The 20,712-nt window shown below is 46.1% G+C and overlaps 1 protein-coding gene across 3 annotated transcripts in view; it reads right to left on the reverse strand.

The window, feature by feature from the left end:
- LOC110407476 (protoheme IX farnesyltransferase, mitochondrial) overlaps positions 1-20,712 on the reverse strand; it is a 98,796-nt gene that overhangs the window by 24,543 nt on the left and 53,541 nt on the right. For all 3 annotated transcript variants that reach the window (XM_021415231.1, XM_021415230.1, XM_021415232.1), the window contains exon 5: positions 11,964-12,034. In XM_021415231.1, the coding sequence (XP_021270906.1) occupies positions 11,964-12,034 (71 nt within the window). The remainder of the gene's footprint in view (positions 1-11,963; positions 12,035-20,712) is intronic.

The raw sequence follows: 20,712 nt of genomic DNA on the forward strand, positions 1-20,712 counted from the left end.
TTTACCACCAAAGACTGACAAGATGTCCTTTAGGAGGAGCAAATGAATGGGAGCATTGTCAAATCTCTTTTTTTTATTCCCTTAATGAATTACTCAGTGTTAAATCTTAACTAGTAGAGAAGCGGAATCTTCATTCTGACAGTGATTCAACCCCTGGTCTGCGTTGTGAACCAATTCCCAGCAGGCATCTCATCCCACAAGCTGTGTTTCTGCAGCACACCACGTTCTACACGTGCTGCAAGACGTGAATTTTATATCTAATTCCCTTTAGGTGAGTATGACACGACCACAATTTTTAAGACAGCCGGCAGCCACTTGTTGCAATCCCGCCTGCTAATGTTTTTGTAACTGGCTTTTTGCAATGCAGTTTCTAGGAGTAACCATAACAGAGATGCTGACAGCCTCCTATTGGACTGCATTGTTCCCCAGGTGTAAATAAATAAATTAACACATACATATATACATGAAACGTGCGAAGAATTACTTCTAATGCAGAATCTGAGCTGAAGAGGAACTAGTCCGAAGGAGGTGCTCCCAAAAGCCTGACGAGCTGGGTTCGAGGGCACCCCTAGGTCAGGGGCTCTGATTGCCATCAAACACTGCATCTCCTGCTGAAGGGTCTACAGCCCTGAACTTCTCACGCACCTCCTTACAGTGCAGACCTCTTTGATGAGAGCTGCCCACCCGAAGGCACTGAGACCTGACTTTGCCCAATGGGCTGAGCCCCAGCGTGGAGGTGGTTCGCAGGACACCGGGATGGGCACGGGGCAGACCCAGCGCTGAGCGATAGCTGGATATCCCCGGGAATGCCAGACACTGAGAACTTTGGCACTCGCAGAGCTCAGCGATGGATAAACAGCAGAGCTGGCTGGGTGTTGTCAGGGAGCTGCTTGCAGGAGTTCTGGCACTAAATTGCCAAGCAAGCTCTGGCTTTGCTACCCAATATACTTGTTCAGAAGTCTACTTAGTGTAAATAAATACAAACGAGGATAAAATATCCCGTGTCTATGTCAATTCGTTTCTCTCCCAGTGAAGAAACAACCCATGCATGGAGCCCAAGCCTCGCTGTCAAGGCTGTGTATCACTGTTGTTTAAAGGAGTAATTGACACTGTATTTTAACCAAATTGGAGGCAATTAGTTTGCCTCGCTCCTCAAGAATCCGAGCTGCAGATGTTCAGTCTCCCTTGCCAGAGCCAGAGACTTTAAAACTATCATAAACAAACAGGGCTAATTTAAAAGAATCATTTCATCTTGAAGGACACATCTCTCATTTTTATGCTTGCATAAATCAAAATCGGTTCAATTGATTTTACTGGAAGTTTCCACAAAGATGCTACGGTCATGCTAACAAGAGGGAGGTCAGCTCAGCTGAAAATAAGAGAAATTGGAGTTGCACTCTCAGCGCTGGGCCTTCTCCTGAGCATCTCCTGCCTGTTCCACCAGCCAGCCCCATGGAAGAGATGCTGGGATCTCCTCCTCTATTGCTCTGAGGTTTGAGACTCTGCTGGAGGACGGAACCATAGCAGCCACAGCTACGGGATGAGATAGCCTGACACAGCCTGGGAACACTCGCAGTTTATTCACATCGCGGCCAGACAGAAATAAAAGTTTTTTGCGCTGCCCTTTGGTATTAAGCAGAAACACCAATTGGGCTCCATCACTTCACTCGAGGTAAAAAAAAATAAAAATGAAAGAGAACCCCTACTTCTCAAATGTTTACGCTCCCATTACGTTTGCTATACACAGCAGAACGCTAACCATAACAACCCCGAGCAACCCCGCAGAGCGCCAGCACGCTCCTTGCTATATGGCTCTGTTAGGTAGGAGTGAAGGGGTGAATAATAATATTCACAGCTTCCCCGCAGTCACAAAAATGTAAATACTTTGCTAAAGTGCTTACAAGACAAACCTACAGTAAATTTGAAAAATGTCCCCCATAATATTTAAACTAAATCCTCCTCTTTAACCTAACAAACCTAACCTTACAACATGGCAGTTAAGTGATCCATTCATTTTATTTCAAAATCTCAGTTCTCTCTTCGTGTAAGAACCAGAGGCCAGCTGACAAACAGACTGGATAATATGTTCTCTCCAGAAACATTTTTCTGTGATTTAGAGTGATTAAATCTAACACATGCTGCTGCTGAGCCTGCAGCCAATGCCTAGAAAGCAGCAAGTAAAGAAGTCTCAGGCCAGTTCTCAATCTCACTGAGATGGAAAAAAGTTCTGGAGTATGTAACAACATGGACTTCAAAGAAAGTGAAAAGATGGTCCACAATTCTTGATTGTGAAGTGCAGGATCACCAACTCCAAACATGTTCTTGGGAGCAATTAAAATGAAGGAAAGAAGTTATCTGCTCTATCCAGAGACATCAGGACAAGAAGCAGTGGTTGGCAGCAGGAGGAGGATCCACGCTGCAGACACCATTATGTGGAAGAGCAAAGGAGCAGCTGAGACCATCAAACTGCAGTCTTAAGATCCTCCCTTCCTATCTGCAACACTGTGAGCACACAGTTGGATCATTTTAAGTATTTGCTCTGTATCCCCTGACAGGCGAATCTTCTGGGAAATAGAAATATTGTGCAAGTGTAGAAGTTAACCTAAGAGAGAGATGTCCATAGCACTAATGCTGTAGAAAATCCAGGGAAGGCTACTGCAAAACATTCATGGGGAAGATCCAGGTGGTGAATGGTCTGCAGAAAAATCACAGAATCATAGAGTGGCTTAGGTTGGAGGGGACCTTAAAGATCACCGAGCTCCAAGCCCCTGCCCCGGGCAGGGCTGCCAACCACTAGATCAGATGGACAAGGTGGACGAAGTTGAACAAAAAGCACGTGCTCAAGTAGGACAAATTATGTTCAGAGTTTTTTCAACATATTTTTGTATTTCACTGCACACTGTTGCTAAATGCCATGGTTCTGACATACCCACCATTGCCAAACACTTTCACCTTCAGCACTGTCAGATACAGCTCTCACATCACTACTGAACTTGCCAGTAAAACGGCCTGGTTATGTTCAAACACAGCAACACTTAACTCTATAGATTTAACAGCAGCAAAAAGAAAAGTCCAGCAGATGATAGGACAAAGGGAGGACTAAGCACAGAATGCCCTCCTAAACCACACTTGGGTGCAGCTGCCTCTCTGCAGGCTTTGTTCTACCACTTTGGGTTCAACAGTGCCCTCTAAAACCAGCCTGTAAGCTTTTTTTTCTTTTTTTTTTTTTAGCTATCTTTGACACTGAGAGCAGAGAACAAGGAACCTGCCCTTTCAAATAAAAAAATCAAACCCAAGAACAGCCAGTCTCAGCGGAAGGTCCCAGGAACAGGAGCACTGCGCATTCTGCCAGCCACCGCCACAACGGAGAACTTATTTCTAAGTTACTCATTCATTTTTTCAAAACCAAAACCTATGTTTATCCTTCCAAGCTATCCATTCTTTCCTAGTTGTAATCTAGACATGCTTATATTCTGAACCTAATCTGAAATTCTGCTAGGTCTGATGGCACTGAGAATGTAAAAAAATGGTAACAAAAAATGTCTCGGTGGTCCATGAGAAAAAGACATGTGTACTTCACTGTAAGAGAACTGAAACGAGTGACTGACGTGGCAGGCACCCGGGGAAAGGACCACAACTGCACTCTCCAAGAGTGCTGGGAACACTGGGCACAATGCACTGTTGGTGCTTCAGGGCAGGTGAGCCAACCCCAAGGTTGTCCACTGAGAACGGAACCCTTGGAGCCTTCATTTCTGCTGCTTAACAAGCTCACAGACAGGGCTCCTCTTCCCTACAGTACAATTGCACGCATTATGCTTTTGGGAAAAGAAACTTAAACCAAAATCTCACCTATAGAAGAAAGCTGAACCAGCAGCAGGAGCAGCCTACAAGCACCTTCTCAACAACGAGCATTGCCATGCCCAAAACTACCGGGCACCAAGGCAAAGCTGCTGCTTTCCCTGGCAAAAAGGATGGGAATGACCGTGTTTTGGGATTCCTGCATTATTATTTTGGTGTTTTGTCTAATACAGTTAGCATCTGGAGTTAGATTTTACAAACGTTCAGATGAAACAAACCCACCAAGTGCACAAATGCGATCCTGTTGCACACACAGGCAGCACTGTGAGTCACCGTGGCTCACACTCCTTTACAGCACGATTTATAATACAATAATCCTGTGATTCTCGGACCCTAGCAAAAAAAAAGTTTAAATAAAACATATCAAAGAAGTTCCCTGCATATCTTAACCTCAGGAATGCCACTTTTCTGGTCATAAAGACTAAAGCGCAAGCATCTGTGCTAGCGGAGCTAATTAAATTGTAAGAAAAACCTCTTTTATATCTGGCTTGCAAAGTCGATAACATGTAAATTATAACTTGTGTAAGACATGATAAACTCTGTCCTTCACAGAAGGAAATGCACTTCTAACACGACTCACTGTAAACAGATCTCAGGGTATAGCAGCTCCTAATCAGAGGCAGCTCCGTAATGGACTTGTTGAGCAGCGACATTTCCTCCGACACTTGGCACCCCGTGAATAATGATGCTGCTGTGGTTAAACCAGATAAGGTTTAATACTAATAGAGGGAACAAAGTGTGGGGATTTTGACTGCATTAAGCCAAAATTTACAAACACGAACCTGAAATGTTTGACAGCCACCAGGAAAAAAACTGTGAGTGAGCCGGAGGTAGGATCCTGGGCTTTAAACTTTATTCTGCTTGTTTGCGCGGCATGAGAGGAAACATTTTAACATCGCCTCCCAAGAAAACCGCTCCTCACAAGCCGGTTACAAAAGGAAAAGTAAAAATCGATGGCTCCAAGCGCTGTCCTTCGGCCATCCCAGCGGACACCGGGGGCACAAAGCGGGGCTCTGCCCCCCGGCGAGGAGCTGACACGAGGGGATCAGACATCTCCATTAGCAGCGCTCCCCGTGAGCAGATGGAGCAGCTATTTAGCCAAATGCACCGTGACTCCTGGTTTATACATGAGCATCTGGGATGCTTCCTAACGGGAGGCCGTGCACAATGTCCGCCGATTTATCAACTGTTCCGCGCGCAATTAAGGATTCTGATAAATAATTTGGCGGTGAGGGCCCCTCAGCCGAACTGAAAAGCAGCAAGGCGTGAGGGGTCAAGTGTTTCCGCAGGATTTCTATTGAGCAAACAGAGCTGCCTACAAAGGAATGCCTGCACTGAGCTGCTGCAGGGCTGCTGGGGCAGAGGAGCGGGCCGAGGAGCTGGCGGGTCCCGTGCTCCAGCTGAAACGAATCTGAACGCGATGTTAGTTATTAAAACCACCCTTTTTATTGCCTTGAGAAACAAAACAGAGATGTAGTTAGAGCTATATAATTTCCTGCTAATACACATTTTGATCTAAGGATAATGTGCGGTATCACCATCCTTCTGCGAGCTCTACAAAAGGACTCTAATACCTCAGAACCATTTAATCAACATCCTATGCAGGCAGTGAATAGATAATTGAAATATAAGTACTGTCATCCATATCCCCCTTGGGAAAGTGACACAGTAAGCATTATATCATTCCATTAGTCCATCCTTTGATGTGGGTTTTATTCTCATTAAACTATGTTTCAGCCTCGAGGTTTCTCCCCCCACCTCTCCATGACGTGGCCACGCCAGAAACAGAAAGCACACCCCGCTGTTCAAAACACACCGCGTACGTTTCTACAGGGACCTGTACATGTCACAGGCATAAAGCTGCCTTTTTCCTTTCTTGTTTACCAAATAGTCAATGACAGCTTCTGGAAAACAGGGTGAAAAAAAAAAAAAACCCAAGGCAGCCAGGAGGGTGGCGGCGGCGATGGAATGCATTTACTTGTTTGCAAATAGTAAAGGTTGAATACACGCAGGATAAAAAAACGCTTGGAAAGGCTGCTGCGCTGGTGTCTGCTTTGAATCGTGCCCTGTTTAAACAAGAGGAAAGCCTCCCACCGAAAAAAGAAACATCTTTATCATTCAGAAAGATCTCGGGGCAGTCCCTTTAAAATGAGGTATTTTCCAAACAAAATATCGGAATGTTTCCCTGCGGGGAACGAGCATCGGATCTCTTAAAAACGATTTTCCTTGAAGAACTGCAGATTTATGGAGGTTTTGTTTTATTTGTTTTCACTTAAATACAAGGAAAACCTGTCTGAAATGACCACCCAAGGGAGCAGCCCGAGCAGCTAAGTAGGGGCTGATCTCTAAATGGGAACCGAAGTCGTCCTGAAAGCCTTGGGGAGATTTCAAACCGCGGCCTCAAAGCCGGCGCTGGCTGCGTGCTGCGTGCAGGTCTCAGCACAGCCCATGGATTTCCTCTCACTTCCACCAGCGCAACTCCACCAATTCCAGCGGAGACGTTCCTCATTTGCATTAGTGTTAGCAAACAAAGAATCGAGCTAATTACCCCGAGTTATCAACAGCGATTATGGGAGATTTTTATTCTTTTTAATGCACTGGCACTTTTCTCAGCACGGAGTGCTTTTGCTGTAGCAGCAGTAGGTCTGCTCCACGCGATGGAGGGAGAACTCAGCCTCGTGCATTGCCAGATAGACCCGGTCCTGAGGCTCAATGAGTTTCTGAGTAAATAGGAAAGCCTGACACGCTGCAATTTCCTATCAGATAATGAACCTTCAAGTTGTATCTGCAGTTGTCACCGCAACTCATAAACATAAGCCATCAGTGAGAAATATTACCGACTTCAGAGCTCTTTCTGCTCTGATTCTTCAGGAGTTTATCTTAGAGTTTAACTGACCAGAGTCAACACTGCACTCAGAAATGTCAACAAGTGGGAAAAGCATTAAAGACTCCATTAATTGCTGTAATAATTAAGAGTGGCTGTAAGAACCGGGAAGCTCATACACAGAACGCAGCTCCTTGTTCATCGCTAAGTGAGGAAGTTAATGGGATTCCAGGAAAAAAATATTTACCGAACAACATGAAGATTTATTTCTTTTGAAGCACCCAAGGCATTATCTGTGTTGTGCCTTCTGCCAAGTTAATAGACTTAAGCTTCTTAATTGCACAAGGAAAAGCAACTTGAGAGAGCAAATATTTTGCATGAGGAGAATACAGTTAAATACCGTAGCATATTAGTCACATATTGAAGATTTTTTTGGACAGGACTGGATAAAACCTGGAGCGAGCTCCCAGCTGTCCCTGCGGGGAGCAGGAGATGGGACTCTGCTCTGCTCAGGTCCCTGCAGCCCGAGCTGCTCTGATGCCTCCTGCACAGCCTGGGTGACACGAGCCCAGAGGAAAAACCAAGGGAGAAATCACGGCCTCAGCCCCAGAGAAAGGCTGTGGGACTGGGTGCAGGGAAGAGCTGCAAAATGCTGCAGGGGCAGAACTGAGCGGTGTCGACACGGTCGTGAATTAGTCAGCTATTCAGAACATGCTGTTTGATGACGGATATGGAAATTTCCCTCTTTTTTTTTTTTTTCTTTTTTTTTTGTTTTTAAGATGAAAAACTATTCCTGTACAACTATTAAGTTTTTATGAGTGCTTAGCACAGCAGATCCAGCAGCACTGTAAGTTCATAAAAACAGATGCTTTTTAACAAGTGCGCATGCAGCTCTGTGTCAAAGCGCAATCAAAGCTGTCATTCTGTACAATGTAATGGAGCAGGACACTTGTCATAGTAGAGGCTAAGCTCACTCAGCTACTGCAGCTAATACTGGAGATTTATTTAAATTAATCTGCAGGAAAATTAAATCCATTACTGTAAGAAGCAAGGGAATAAATCATACCCAACAGGAAACTAGAAAAAGCTGCTGCCATTTCAGTCCAACCTAAGGTTGCATGAGCGCACCAACTTCTTTCTCATCAAGCGCATAAAAACAACCCATAGCAGGAAAAATAATATCAGCTGTTGCTCTAATGCAAAACACAAATAGGCTCGATGAGTTTAACGCTGCGACCAGAGTAGGAGGAACATCTGAAGCTGTTTGTATTTCCAAACAAGACTCGAGGGTCAGAGGAGGGAGGGGACACGTGGGCAGGCTGGGATGATGGATGGCGTTTAGTGGCATGCTGTGTTTGGGTCTAGCCGTGTTAGTTTTGCAACAGGATGTCTCCGATTACTCTCTGAACAGAGAATAAGGACGGTTACGTCTCATTGCTCAGAAGGGAACTTTTTTCAGAGCCCTACAAATTAAATAGGACGTTGGAAAGCAAGGAGTCAATGAACTATCAGGTGCTGTTTGTCACCAACCTGGCAAGAGTGTCAGAATTTTCCCAAGGGGCAGCGGATTTGGGGCGGGCAGAAAGGAGTGTGCACCCCTCTCCAACGTACAGGAGAGCCCAGCTCTGCAAGGCCCATTGGCATCCCTGCCTGTATGCTTTGCCTGGAGTCAGAGCCAGGCCAAAGTGTTTTATAGCAGGGGCACACTGAGTGTCTGGGTAACTATTTAAGCCATAAAGTTGATGCAATACCTAGGGGGCTTCATAAAGGATGGAAAACAATTACTTTCCCAAATTGCATTACTTCCCCAAATTGCATCCTTCCAGGGAACTTTGCAGAACCAGCTCCTGGCTCATAGGGTGCTGCTGCCTGGTGTGACAGCTGGGCTAAAGCTGCCTGATAGAAATACCCCTGAACGTCAGAGGCTGTGGTCACACAGACACCCTGCAGCGCAGCCCTGCTTCCTTGAAGCCTGCTCTGGTTCCTCAGTGATGCCAAAGGACATTGCCAGTCCTCAGCAATTTGCAGAAGAGGATCAGTTCCGGGACCTTTGAGCCCCACGAATGTGTACGCAGGTAAAATGAGCTCAAAAAAGTGCTGCCAAGGTAGGTTTGGTTTGGTTTGTTTTCTCAAACCAAAGGCTTCAGACGGAAAGGGAAGGAAGAAACATTTCAAGCCAGGAGCACAAGTCTCATGAGGAGTGGCTGAGGGAACTCAGGTTGCTCCCCCTGGTCTGGAGGAGGCTCAGGGGAGACCTCATCGCTCTCTCCAAATCCCTGACAGGAGGTCGTGGCGAGTTGGGGGTCAGCCTCTGCTCCCAGGTAACAGTGACAGGATGAGAGGTGATGGCCTCGCGTTGCGCCATGGGTTCAGGTTGGATACTGGGAAAAAATTGTTCTCAGAAAGAGTGGTGATGCACTGGCACAGGCTGCCCAGGGACGTGGTGGAGTCACCGTCCTTGATGGTGTTAAAGAGACATGGAGATGTGGCAGTGAGGGACATGGTCAGTGGGCAGTATTGGTGTGGAAGGGCTGATGGTTGGACATGATGATCTTAGTGGTCTTTTTCAACTGTAGTGATTCTATGATTTAGTTATATGACAGTTTCTCTTAAACCTAAGCAAGCCCGTCTAATCTTTGCTGAAGCTGCAAATGAAGGCCAGAAAGCTAACACATGGCAGCAATTTCCCTGCTACAGAATGACACATCTAATGAGCCAGCTCCATGAGTTAGCTTAGTGGAAAGGGAGACACGAGCTCATCCAGGGGCTGGATGACTCAGGGACACTCAGGACCTCATGCTGAGGGTTACCAGCCTGATTCTGACCCCAGTTCTAAAAATCACAGAATCACAGAATCTAAATAAATCTGAGAGTTGCCTACAAAAAAAAAAGCCTCTGGTCCCAGTGCAGCTTCTCACTGGGCACAGATTCACACCAAAACCACCACTGGGAGCCTTTCCAACGAGGCGCAGTGAATCAGCACCAGGCAGAGTGAAGCACTTCCCACTCTTTCAAAGGAGTTTCAAGCTCAGAACTGGACTGTACAAAAACTGGTATGATCCTGCTACCCATCCTGCATCGGTTCTCTAACAAGACCTGTGTGAACTAAATAACTAAATAAAAGCAAAGGGAGAAGGGAAGAATGAAAAATTAAGGACATTACGATACATTTATGAGCAGTGAAAATGAGCAGGGATTGCAAAATGACGCCTAGTTTGCACTGGATATCACCGATGTGAGTTTAAAAGGCACCAAACACCTCATGATAGGAAACAGTTAAAGAGAAGGAAACATCAAAACTCAAATGTCAGACAGATTTTGGACAAGAACTCTGTATATACCCCAAACCCTTCGAGATCTTTCCCCGAGGTGAGATACCAGTCTCTTACCTACAATTTATCCATCTCTGTCCAGCCTGTTCTTGACTTATACGAGCATAATCGTTTAAGGGTCTTATTTAAGCAGCCACGAACGAAAGAGTTCAAGGAACACCAGGGAATACGTGGCAAAAAATAACAAGGTTACATCACTTGCACTGGATTACTCTCCTCTGGCACACCGCAGAAGAAATAACGCCAGTCATGGTCTGCACGTTCAAAAGTCCACAGGGAATTAGGTCGGCATTATTCAAGGTAAGTGACACTTTAAAGAACTTTAAATGAGCTGTTGACAGTCAGGTAGATAGATTGATGAGTGATTACACGAAGTCCCCAGCATTACCGTTGTGTGGTGAAAGTAAATATGAAAGGGGGGAATGCAGAAAAGACGTTCACCATGGTTTTGCCGATCCGTGATGCAGTTGGAAGATAGCAAAGTTCATTTAAAGATGCTGGATGCTTCTAAAACTAATTGCTTTCTCTACATCAGGAGCCGTCAGAAGGTTTCCTAGCAGAATCACTGCAAGCAGACTATGCCCCCCCCTCCAAAAAAAAGGAAAAAAGAAAGGACAAGCATCCCCCCATCCCCTTTCTTCCTAAGTGGCTGCAGGGGGAAGCCAGCGCTCTGCCTGGTGCTGCGTGGAGCCGTGCCCCTGAGCTGCACCGCTGGGTGGCCATGCTGCATGCACGACAGATGTCCTCGCTGCGGTCGTCCCTAAAATATGTTTTTAAATAAAATTAACTCAGCTCGGGAATGCGTAATTAGCACCGTCTTCGAGAACAAACCAGAACGAGTTTCTTGAAGTGCTCTAACTATTTACAATGAGAGTGAATATACCCTCAAGGTTCACTTTACTATTTTGTCTCAATTTTCTTGTAATTTCATCCATCACCATTTTTTTTTTCAGTCTTCCAAAGGTGATGGATAAAACACAGAAATAAATAGGACCAACTGTTCGCAGAAGCCTAAGGGAAAACAGAATTTTGTTATAAATAATCCTTGGCACAAATCATGGAAATGCAATACTAAAATTGTTTGTTGAATCATTTATGAATTGGGCCTTCAGTTTCAGTTTGCAAATAAGTTACAGTTTTTTTTGTTGATGTTCTTTTTCACTTTGCTTTTTTAGCTGGGAAACAGCCTTTGAGAAGCTGAGCTGATGCACAATACAGAAAACAGAGTGAAGAAGGATCTTTTTAAGGGAAACTCCATGCAAATATAGGACTCCTTCTGGATTATATACAGGTGATGGGAAGCTAAATGATGACAAACTTTTACAAGACTGTCTTAGATGCCACCACTGTGAGTTTTCATCCCAGCTTTACGTTGAACATGTAGAAAAGGCAAAGGCAACACAGTACATTATGAAACCACTGCAAAAAAGAAAGATTTTCCATGCAGGTAATTTTTAGCAGCACCTCTATGAGACGCTTTCAAGAATTGCTCAGGAAATGACTTCCCAGGAGATTCAGCCGAATGCATGCGATCTAACAGAGAAAGTGGAGGGATGAAAACAGCACACCATCTTGTGCTCCTTCCAAAACGGGAAGTTTTGAAGATTTGCTGTTACAATCCAATGCAAACCTTCAAGGGAACGTAATGACACGCTGCCACACCGCGTGGAGTCTGGTCCCACGAGCAGGAATGCACAAGAGGCGTGGAAGTTTTGCTTTCTTGAGGAATTCGGGCTTGTAGAGGACAGCTGATTACCCAAACACCTCCCATGAAAGTTCCCAACATGAAACGGTATCAAAGAACAGAGAGATGCGTCTCTTTCTTAGTCTTTTGTCCGCAAATTGCTATGTTTCCTCGTCTGAAGAGAGCAAGAGAGACACTTGGAGACAGATAAAAGCAATATTAAGAGCCATTTCTCATTAGCTGGAGCAGGTGTGTGCAGCCTTACCTGATCTGTCCTCGCACCAGGGGTCTGTTTTTTGTCCTGTTCATATTCGAGTCAAACGGAACCTCAAAGAACTGCAACGAAAAAAAAAAAAGGAAGAGCCAAAATGAAAGGAGGCCGGAAACCGTGCCACGCGTGGAATGCCGTGTCTGCATCTGCAGGTGCTTTCATCTCCATTTTTTGAAGGCTCAGAAATGCAACCAAAAATGGCAAACTCCTTTTATGGAGCTTTGATAGTCTGCGTTAATACTTCTGGCATCCCTTTAGAAAGAAAATCACCTGGAGGACAAAAATAGTTTGCTGAACTGCCCCAAAAGTTCCTGATTTCAAGCAGACGCTGATTCCAAGTTCTAGACAGGTTTGACAGAGCTTTTATACACACTGTTATACATACAGATACACCCAGCTCTGCCCTCGGTTTTACATTAAGACAAACAGCCCTTACAAACGTCGTGCTTCTGGTGTTCTGAAGACAAATGCCTTTTTTCAAGATCATCTAACTTCCCAGAACCTATCACCCACCCCAAAATCAATCAGCGTTTGTAAAACGCAGCCCAAACTGCACCGAGCACCGAGCACGAGCAGCAGGGAGCGAGCACACCATATGCTGTTATTTAATAGCACAACCCAATTTGACTTTAAACACCGCCTATGGGAACACTGAGACAGCACTATCAGCACACCACGAATTCCTGCACGCTTCTGTAGGGCTGCTTCATAGAGAATGGTACTGGAAAAGCTGAGTGCAGTTTTCCGTGCAGCAGCATAAAGCCGTTTCATTTTACATGGACAAAACAGCAATAAAAGCTGAAATATGTGTATATATAAACCCCACCGTACTTAAGAGATTCACCAAAAGCTATTTATAGGCAGCGCAATATGTATTTATAGAAAGGATATCTTCTACTGACGTTATGTCTGAGGTTTTGGGGGTAGGAACCCAATTACAGTGAATATGTAGGAAAAGCAGCACAGCAGATGAGAGTTCCAAGCCATCAGAATGACGATATGTTGAGCAGTCAAACTGCAGACAGATTTAAGATGACTGCCTCATAAGATCTATGTCACTTCATCAAGCTGAAGCATCCTTTCACACGACAAAAGACAAAGTTTGCAAACATCCTCGTTCTGACAGTGCCACGTTTCTCGCCTTGCTGTTTGATGGGGCCGCATTCCCCAGTGCAGAGTGGAAGAGATCACTGAAATCTGCGCTCAAAAATGAAATATTCATGGATTTTGTTTCATTCGTATATCACAAAATCCAAAGCGTTTCCACATTCATCCACACCAAAAAAAAAGTATCGCCATGAAGAATTAATGGGATTATGGGAAACCATAAAGGTTTCTGTAAGGGCAGCACCGAAGGAGAAACCTTCAGCTGTGTTCAGGGCAGATGCTATCACATGGCATGGCCTCCCCAAGCAGCCAATGGCACTGAGGGGTCCTAGGCGGCAGAGTGGGGCAGTGCAGAGCTGGAAACTTTGGCGGGGGGACACGTGGGGTGGCATCACCTTCCTTCCCCACCTGTTGCTTCCAAGCAATCAGTGCAAAACAATTTGGGAACCTCTGCTGTTGCTCCTCAGTACTGCAAGCGCAGCGGGGACACGTCCCCATGGATCACCCACCTACCACCGCCCGCAGGATCCCCTCCCATGGCTCACAGACTGCATCGCCTTCCTGACAGCTTTAACCATTCCCAACACCGAGCTCACAGGGAAGTCCTGCCTGGGTGTGACAGTGCTCAAGCCCACACGCTACCATTTTTCAGTTTGAACACGACTTGCCAACGCCGCGCCCTAAAGCCAAAGAGTTCCGCAGCGGACATCACCTCCACATTTTGAGATGCTCCTGAAAGTGCCCAAATTGGGGAACAAATGAGGTGTAGGGAGGAGGAGGAGGAGGTGAGGGGATACCACTGGCATCCCTTGGCCAGCTGCAGCCATGAGAGCCCCAGAACAGTGGCCTCGTCCCTGCTGGGGGCTGCCCAGCACAGCCCAGCACAGCCCAGCAGCTGGGGCAGCCCCTGCCCAGCAGCACCGAGCCCCAAGGCACCCGTGCACAGCAGCTTCGAGGCGTGGGTCGGCTTTGCATCGCTGCAGCACCACGGTGCGAGTGCTGGGGGTCTCACAAAGACCCTCTGTACAAAAATGGCAACAAGTACACCCAGGGAAGGGAAAGCAGTCTGTTTGGATTGGAAGGCAGTGATTGCTTCTGACAGCTCAGCATTTTGCTAATGGGTTGTTTCACTGTTACATTTCAGAGACAATTATGCTAAATGAAGAAAAAATGTCATTTGACATCAGACTGGTAGAGCAATACAAGGGAAAATTCTACACAGCGAAAGTCTTTTCTTTCTCTTCTCCTGAACATATTTTGGGCTGCGTGCAGTTCTGTTTCATTCTGTTGGCACAGTCTTCCCCTATCTGTATTTGCACTGACTGCCCAGAGCTGATGTCCAGCTGAAACTTGGGCACGCGCAGAGATCCTGGCTCTTAAATACTCACAGCCAAAGGTGTTCAGCGTGCTATAGGTGAAACTACAATAATGTGCACATTTTAAACTCAAATTGAAACATAAGAGGGCAGAAATGAAGAACAGTTGGATGCCCAACACCGTTGAGAGAACTGAAATGTATGCAGTCAGTATAATGTGACAATACCGTATCAGTTTATGAAATATTGCCACATATTTTATATAGTAGTTGATCCCTGAATAGTACATATTTTGAACAAGAAGCTTCTCTCTGTGTGTGGCTGTCCCAAAGCGCCAGGCTCTGCTGTACACAGACACGTCCGCTCCCCAAGTTAAGATTACTGCATGGCTTAGCTCCCAACTCCTTTGCTTTTCTAAACTGAACTGACAATCTGAGCAATCTGCTACGTCAGCTACATGCAAAAATTACATATCTCGTTGAACAACAGCTAAGAAAAATCCTTTTAGTTGTAATGCCCCAGATTCTTTCACTGAGCCAGTTGCGATTACGTGTCAGCAAGATGCCGTTTATCAAACTTCCCACATTTTGTTCCCAGATGTTCGACACAATTCCCTCTCCACCTGAAATTATTTTCGCCTGATATTCTAGGAAAATGAAAAATATGTGCAGCTAAAATATCATGCCACCGGAAGGAAGGAGTGAACTCAAACGTACTACGTCATGCCAGGCCAGAACAGTACTGCCTGCTTTAGCAAACAGTGAATTCAGAGGCATGAATCCTGGATAAATAAATATTTCAGAAGCTCTCGAGGTGCTTTTTCCTTGGGAAGTCTGAATGCATCAGCCCAAATGGACAAGGCAGAATATACTCTCCCCTGCCTATTTGGGAAGCCAGCCACCAAAGGACAGACAGAGGGTTAAACCTACAGCATCCACAATCCCTGAGTGACAAAACTTGGCAACGGTTTTCCAGACCTCATCCTAAATTTTTATCAGTATGTATGAACATTTAAGACATAATGTCGGAAAAAAATAAATCAGACCAGCTAGTACTTTGTGGTTTATTTCTCTGGCAGACTCATCAGACTCTCTGTGTAGATCTCATCTAGTTAATATACAGTAATTATATCTTAAACATCTAACAAATCTTAGATTAGCTGTCACATTACTGCTTACTGTTATTTACAACCGTGCTTTTTGTCCTTAGCTGCTTCATATTGGGTTCCTCTTTGTTCCTAAGTGAAACATTGCAGACTGCTTCATTTCTTCAAGCTACCTCGTGGCAACAGCAGCTCACAGCACTGCCTGGAGCACACATTAATTGTGTTATTTAGGCTGAAGCAGGACTCCCAAGCTCACTCCTTCCGCACCATCACCGAGCACTCGATTTGCAGTTAAATACAGCCACCACCTATTAAGTTCTCAGACTGAGTGGCCTGACTATTCGCAATTAATTAGGGATGGAAAAGTCTGAGCACGAGCTGTTTGCCTTCTGCGGCCATTCCTGCGGGAACAATTTCAGCTCCTGAATTATGACAATTCAATACCGTGATTCCTGTTAACACACAAACATAAATAGAGCGCATTACGAGGAACAACATGTCATATAGTTTATCAAATGGATCGCCCACACGGAGGCCAGTGAGCTTTTCCCATGCACTCTGCTGGAATCGGAGCGCCCAGGGCCAGCTCTGAGCTAGGCCGCGTGCTGGGACGGCAGACACTGGAGCGGGCAACTGGCCTCCATGTATCAACATCACATTTCCCCCTAACGCTGAACACACGTTTCCATCAGAACGGATAATCTCACGAGTCTAGAGCCAGAGCGTAACCTTGCTGTTAAAAGACAATTTAATTTGAGGCAACGTGGCCATCTCCCCGCTGCAATACCAACACAGGACCCAGTGAGCCCCTCGGTGTCGGCCATCGCCCTGCCCTCCCACCCCATCCACGGGCCCCTCACCAACCCGGACCCGCTGAGGAGCTCCTGTGTGAGGCCCTGTGCTCTCACGGAGCACAAAACCTCCGGCCTGATCCTAAGCACTCCAAATGACATGCTGTTCCCAGGGTCTCACCCCAGATCTAAGCGCCTACCAAATGCAAACAACTTACAGATACGCTGCAATTAAAGCACGGCAGATTGAGTTTCAGTGCAGGCAGGTGGGCTTAGAGTCATCCCACTTGACTTTGGGGACTTAAGCGAGGCGCCAGGCGAGGAGTGGTTTGCCCCTGGCTCCTTGTATCTTTAATCTGAGCAGCCTCCAGGTGGCTCAGCAGCAGAATTGCCCTCAGGATGGATTTCTTCCCCTCCCAAGCCCTCAAGAGAGCACGGGGCAGTTTGGGCGAAGTGGTGGCACAGCAAGGAAGCAGAACATGGGGCTATTGCCGAAGGGCCACCACCTCCTGCTCTGCGGTGCCACTCGTTTCCAAACCCGTGCCCTGCAAGGTGACACCGAGCTGTGGGGACAGCGATGGCAAAGCCCCTCCGTGGCAAAACCTCCTGCTCCAGACCCAAGCCACCACTTTTACCACAAGGCAAATAACGATGCTCTGCTCCGTGCTGGTGTGGCCTCACGCGGTGCACGGGGCCTGGGAGCGCCGGGACACCGCTCTCACACACAGGGTTTGGGTGATGCAGGGTGGGGCTCAGTGACCCCTGCAGGCTCCTTCCAGCTCAAGGCATTCTGCAATTACGTGATGAGTATCTCACGTGTTCAGAGAACAGTGCTAAAGCAAGCACTGGAAATGCACCAGACTGCAAAGGTTCCAGCTCCTCCTTGGAGCCCTCTTCCCCTCCGCGCTATCTGGTTATTTCTACTCTGCGTGTTTTCGGTGATTTATCTCATATTGTGATAAAGTAACATATAATTACATAAAAGGCAAAGAAAAACATAACATATAATTTATGGTAAATAAGATCAAAGTCGAGATTATTATTATAGGTTTTCTCCTGGTTTCCTTTCAATCACTTTTATATGAAAACAACAAAGAATAATTAAAGTATATTACAAAGGTCTTTTTATTCAATTGTACACAGATGTGTCTGAAAAAAAAAAAAAAACGCAAGGGAAGGATTTTCAAAAGCACTCATGTACTGATCTAACACTGTTCTCACTGAAGTCAATGGCAGCTTGACTTCAATGAGAGCACGGACAGACCAATACTGAGTGATTCTGAAAATCCCACCCTAATTGTACAAACAAGGGAAGGCTTTAGAGATTGCTGGCTTGGAGATTGTATATTTGAGAATCAGAAAGGGCACGCAGCACCTGTTTGTCTTCAAGATATGAAAATAAAGCAAGCCAAATATTTTAAGGATTAGAAATGGCTTTTTTTTTCTTTTTGTCTTCCTTTTTTTTTTTTTTTTTTTTTAAAGCAGTATCTGAAAACCCTCTGGCTCTGCACTTCCCAGCCTTGCTGCAGACCTGCTTTAATATTTTCCATTTCAAAGAGGATTCTAATTAAAAACGAGATTGATGCAAGCCTGAACAATGTTACCTACAGGTAGTGAAGGGCAGCTAAACCCAACTGTCACTCCCCAGTGAACCCGAGGAAAGCTGCTAGGTAAAGCAGCTGCCACGCTGTGATTGTTTTGAAGACACGTTCCTCATACTGCCAGTGCTTAGCAGCCCACTGCTATCTATCTAAAGGGAAGAGGACAGGAGGGAACTGCAGAGAAGGTGTTGAGATCTGTCACTTCAGAAACATATTTTCAGGACTGAGAATGCAAAGACTCACAGACTTCAATTAGCACTTATTTGTCCTGTAAGATTAATGACATGCTGTGCAGACTTGGCTTTTAGGCACTCAAGAGAGAACATGCTGCTATTTCTCTGGCCACTTACAGGCACGGGACTTTCTGAGGGTCCTCAGAGACATCCGTCCTCTGGCCTGAGAAATCCCGTAGGTTGTTGTACTTAAACACTGAGTACACCTCACCAGAAAGTGTCCCGAGCCCCCATGGTACGCTGGGGACTTGTTTCAGTGCCCACTGACTCGTGATGCCGGCCCAGCTGCCCCAGGCACTGTGCTCCGAGACAAAGGGAAACCCCAAACCCACCCGAAGTGCCTGCAGGAGTGACACCGATCTCCCACCCAGCTTCCTGCAACCAAGGCAGCAGGGAGATGTGCCCGCTCTGTATTTGTTGTCAGCTCACCCAAACCCCATCAGAGGCCAACAAGACAAGGAGTCATTAAAGGCTTGCGGCTTGACGGCCTCTTCGTCAACACTTTTGCCAAACAAAGTCCTCTGGTGCTATCACAAGTGCTGTTACAAGGAGCTGGAATAGCAGGTGACTGTGCTAACACTCAGGAGTGTCAGTGACATGGTCCAGGCAGCAGTGATCCCCACTGCTCGTCCACAGATCCCATCACGATGGCCAAGCATTGGCACAGCCATGACAACGAAGTAGGAAAACGTAATTAAGGGCTACACGTGGTCTTCAGTTGTACGAATAACTTCAGATGAAGTCATGGAGCATTTGCACCAAATGTACTTCTTCATCTTTCCATCAAATTTACCAGCATCAATGCAGATAAACAATGAAGCTTGCTCCCTCTCGCTGTTCTCAAATTTAAGACTTGAAAACGGCACAAAAAATGTGAATCTCCTGTTTTGGTGTTTGGTGGGACCACCAATGAGCCCAGCTCTTCCTATTAAAATGGAATAAAATAGAATACAATGAAATAAAAATCAAAGCCAGGCCCGCATTTTACAGGCTGCGCAATCTTGAAGCAGCCAGACGTTCACCTGGCGGGCTCCATCCAGGAGAAACACCTTCCCAGGAAGAAAGTCTGGTTCCCGGCCTGCTGCCAGCAGCTTCTAATCACCTCAACTATTTCCCAGCAACAAGTGCTTTTTATTTCGTACACAAGTCCTGTGTCCACAACCAAACCTGCAGGAGGGCACTGCACTATGATTTGTCTGTCAGCACCCCGGGGCTCCCTGAGCCGAAAGCAGAAATTTCCAGGCGCGACGAATGCCTTCCCACCCCATCCTTTGGGCATGGGCTTGGGCACCGTTAAAACCTTTGCACCTTAAAACCCAAATGGCTATAAACGTTGTCTCACAGGTCCGAGCTCCACCTCGGGCCCTTCCCATGTGCTGATCCGAAGAACAACCCAACCCGGGCACATTTCCCCCTGTTCTTTTCTGCCTGGATCATTTCTTGATCCTTTTCAGTGGATTGGGTCACCCTGGGCATGACAGCAGGAGGAGAGGGGGAAGCTGTGATTGAGCTCCCACCTGGAGTGCACAACTGTGCAGTGCCTCTCACCTTTAGGGGTCACACAGCCCTCGCTATCCAGGCTTGGGATAAGGCAATAAAGCATCATATACAACGTGTTTCCCTGGAATAATAAGAGAAAACTTAGCCCATTCATACAAAATTCAACAGTTGGACTCCAGTCACTCAACGTCAACCGCCTACCCACACAGGATTTGTGTGTGTTCATAAATGATGAGCTGTAAGTTGATGTCAGATGCAGAGGTGCATGTTTTCTGCTCTTCAAGAACTATTTTATTCCTATGTATTTTAGGAACAATTGTAAAGTTGAAGAAAAACACCGCTTTTGTGCTTACCAAAATACACCCCGAATCCCTTTGCAACGCCACGCTCTCAGAGAGATTCCTTTGCATTAAATCATGTTTGTCATGACACCAGCATGCCACGAGGACAACATAAAATTTAAAAAACAAACACAACTCCATACAACCATCTCTTTGCTGAAGACAGGAATTGCACAGGCTCGGTTTAAGTTACTCTGTGTCCCAAAATACACGAGGCCAGGTCCTCTGGACACAGTGCAGCTGCTTTGAGCAATACTGCAGATAAAACCTGATACCGAAGATGGCTTAGACAAATTCCTGTGGTGGAAGAAAGCTGTTACTCAGGAACTCTTAGGGCAGTATTTCTGCTGCCCAACGCAAGTGGGAGACGTGCAGGACACTCAGCCGGGAGGCACGAGCATCCTCCAGATGGCAACTGAGAGCCAACAGGCAGCAGCTTCCCTAGTGCCTGGCTGAGATGCAAAGCCTTTACTGCGCTCTAGGAACCAACCACAGGCACCCTGAGCACCCCACAGCATCGCTACCAGCTGCTTTTTGGTCCCCTGGGACTACTACAGAGAGCTATAAAATAACGTAGCCTTGCTGCTGCTCTGTTTTTTCCCCAGGAGATTAGAGCATGGAAGTGTAAAGGTGAGGTTTAAATCATTTCCACGCATCTCCCGGTTCCTACCCATGTGTCCAGGGTCCAGGTCATTTTAATCAGCTCTTTATAATTTGTCACTCCAACGATAAGAATACTAATCCACCAC

This window comes from Numida meleagris, chromosome 17 (genome assembly GCF_002078875.1).
Source record: "Numida meleagris isolate 19003 breed g44 Domestic line chromosome 17, NumMel1.0, whole genome shotgun sequence".
Lineage (NCBI taxonomy): Eukaryota > Metazoa > Chordata > Aves > Galliformes > Numididae > Numida > Numida meleagris.